This window comes from Amphimedon queenslandica, unplaced genomic scaffold, assembly GCF_000090795.2.
Source record: "Amphimedon queenslandica unplaced genomic scaffold, v1.1 AMPQUscaffold_12154, whole genome shotgun sequence".
In the NCBI taxonomy this organism is placed as follows: domain Eukaryota; kingdom Metazoa; phylum Porifera; class Demospongiae; order Haplosclerida; family Niphatidae; genus Amphimedon; species Amphimedon queenslandica.
The window spans coordinates 13,087-15,945 of record NW_003547607.1 but is presented as its reverse complement, the minus strand read 5'-3'; the positions used below and the strand labels follow the sequence as shown (position 1 = coordinate 15,945).

General features: G+C 36.7%; 1 protein-coding gene across 1 annotated transcript; it reads right to left on the bottom strand.

Annotated features, from left to right (window-relative positions):
- Nucleotides 1–23: 23 nt before the first annotated feature.
- LOC100639630 (transcription initiation factor TFIID subunit 1-like) lies at nt 24–2,855 on the bottom strand (the record flags this gene model as incomplete). The annotated part of the gene is made up of 17 exons (XM_020004509.1): nt 2,801–2,855; nt 2,583–2,717; nt 2,404–2,538; nt 2,259–2,334; nt 2,064–2,172; nt 1,821–2,010; nt 1,468–1,534; nt 1,223–1,412; nt 1,121–1,180; nt 935–1,031; nt 722–802; nt 543–658; nt 441–493; nt 314–360; nt 202–243; nt 99–155; nt 24–44 (listed from the first exon to the last, which is right to left on the bottom strand). Coding segments are annotated over exons 6-17 (876 nt in total), but the record flags the coding sequence as incomplete, so codon positions are not given.
- Nucleotides 2,856–2,859: the final 4 nt, after the last annotated feature.

Here is a 2,859-nt window from a genome sequence, read left to right as displayed (position 1 = left end):
GTCAGGTAGATCTTTTGAGGAACTGGTTTACAAAAAGGCCAATACTAAAAAAGAGAACAAACACTACTCCTCCCTCCATTCTATTTTTTCTCACTCACCTCTTGGACAGCACTCAGTTTATTAACAATCTTCTCTAAAGCAGCAGCAAATGGTACCTAAGGAAAGCAACAAAGGTTAAGTATAGCAATACTGTACTAGTACCTCTGGGTTGGTCCGTCTTCTCTTTCCAGCTTTAGCTTTTTTCTATAAATAAACAATACATGTACATGTACATGTATGTTCAGGTGCTTTATACATGTAAGTTAGGTTTTACCTCTAAATAATCTAATTGTTCATCTCCTTGCTTCTTTCTTTTACGAACTAATTAAGATAAGAAAAAGAAAAGGAGAGAGAGAGAGGGGGAGAGTCTTTAGATTACAGTAAATCATTAAGTTCATTACTCTTTTCTTTAGGGAATTTCAGTACTAATGATCTTCTCCTAACATCTTCAGCACTGCAATAATAATAAGTGATATCTCATTATCTCTCACTTTCCCTCTTACTGTTCAAGTAAATCTTTCTTAAGTACAACTTTAGTCCCTTCCACTTTAACAAGATCATCTTGGACCAGTGGTACCTCACTGGTAGCTGCTGCTAACTCATCATCAGTAGGAGCAACCTAATATACATTAATTTAGTATACATGTACATGTATTATAACACATGTACATGTACATTGTACCTGAACAGGTTGATTCTTGTATTTTGGACAGTTTTTATTAGTTTTCATGTGACCTTTCTGACCACAAGCACTACATGTTAACTGCAGAAAAGACAGACAAAAGATAGATGAAGATCAAAATAAACGAAGATGAAGATCAAAATAAACGAAGATCAAGATACATGTAGTCATGTACATAAGGTGTTGCATACATGTAAACATTATTACACTAACATGCATGGCAGTGAATTCTTTATTCTTTTTTGGTTTCTGAGGCTTTTGTTTAGCTCTCTCTTCAGCTCTGTCCAACTGCCTAATAGCTGACTGTAACCTGTTAAGAAATAGGAAGAAAAAGGAAATAAATGAAAAATTATTATTATGTACATTGTACATGTAGCATAAATGTACATGTACATGTACCTTTTCACTTCTTTCCTCATGTCTTCACGAGTTTTCTCATCTTTCTCAGCAAACTCCATCCTACAATGACACCAATCAGGTGACAGTCACATGATATGTCACCTGATATCCTTATCCTTTGATCCACTCATTATCCTCACATAAGCATCAATGACTCCTTGATTCTTTACTACTTCGTGTCTCACGTATTCTCTCCCTCCCTCGTCTCTGAAGGTTCTTGATATTAAAAGTCTCCGTCCACTTGAGAAACTGAGTACTGATGAGGCATCATCTACATCAAGAGAAGGAGTGGCTACAGAAAAATGTGTGAGATATGAACATTATGATTAATCACTAGTCATGCTAACCTCTTTCTGAATGGTCCCCTCCTCCTCCTCCACTGTCAGTAGCTCCTTTACTAGAAGAGGGTCCAACCTATTTAAATCATACATATTTATATATTTGTGTTCTTATGATGATATACTTGTATGTGCATGCATGTACATATTATGAATCATTCAAATAATAAATTTATATTCCAATTTCATACTGTTATTATTACTAGATGAGAAAGGGAGGGCTTAACTGCAGACCAATAACACCATAGCAAAATGCCACATTCAAACCAATCATAATCAAGATACAGTACATGTACATGTAACAGCAGGGCTCCCACTCTCTCACTACAAACTCTTAATTTCTTTCTTTATTCTTTCCTTACATTTGATTCATCCAGTAATAATCTCCTCAGTTCTTGTCTCTCCATCTCCTCCTGCTCGTGTGTCAGGTCCAGTGCTGTTTTCTTTGATGAGAGAAAGGACTCAAGATTCCGTCCCAATTCATCATCACTCTCTCCCTCACTCTCACTGCTCTCATCATCAGTTGACAACACCTCATTGGAACACAGTACCCTATCAGTATAACTCAGGATAACTCAGTAAACCCAGTAGATGCATACACTAACTTGTTTTGAATGTCAAACACTCTTTGGCATTCTTCCTTGTACCTCTCTTGAGCCTCAGACTGGGAGCATCTACTGCCTCAAGCAAACATCAAACTACTAACATCAACAGCTAGAGATGGTAAAGATATACAGTAAATGACAGGAAGACAAATGAAACAAATGGGTAATGCAATGACAAACAGTTAGTTTATATACCTCCTCCAGATCTTGCTGCTTCAGTTGAAATACTCCTAACAAGATCAACCACTTTCCATCTTGATAACTTAGCAATCTGAGAAGGAAGAGTTAAATCATGTACATGTACATATACATGTATTTGAACAATAAAACTGTAAATTACTTCTTCCTCTGGTACTCCAAAGTTTCTCAGTACATTCCTTGCTTTACTTAGTTTAAGTTTCCTCAGATCAGCTTCAGTTCCCATCACAGTCTTTGGCCTCTTGCTAGGAGATACAGTGCTGGGATGACCTGCTTCCTATTAACAATGAAGAATGATGTGGAATAGTGATACATGTATACCTTAGGATTGAGTCTAGTATAAGAGAATCCTTCCCCACAGCCGGTGGGATCAGCAGGCCCACTCACTGATAGTTGATATTTTCCTTTCATTGCATTAATGAAATGATGAATTGTGTTTCATGGAGCAGCTCGTACCTAATGAGAGAAGTACATTAAAAGTAATGTATATGTACATGCACTGTATACATGTACGTGTAACATACATGTACATGAGTTACCTCATCATCAATCTTTTGATTTGTTTCTTCTCCTTCCTCTTCTTCTTCTACAGCAAACA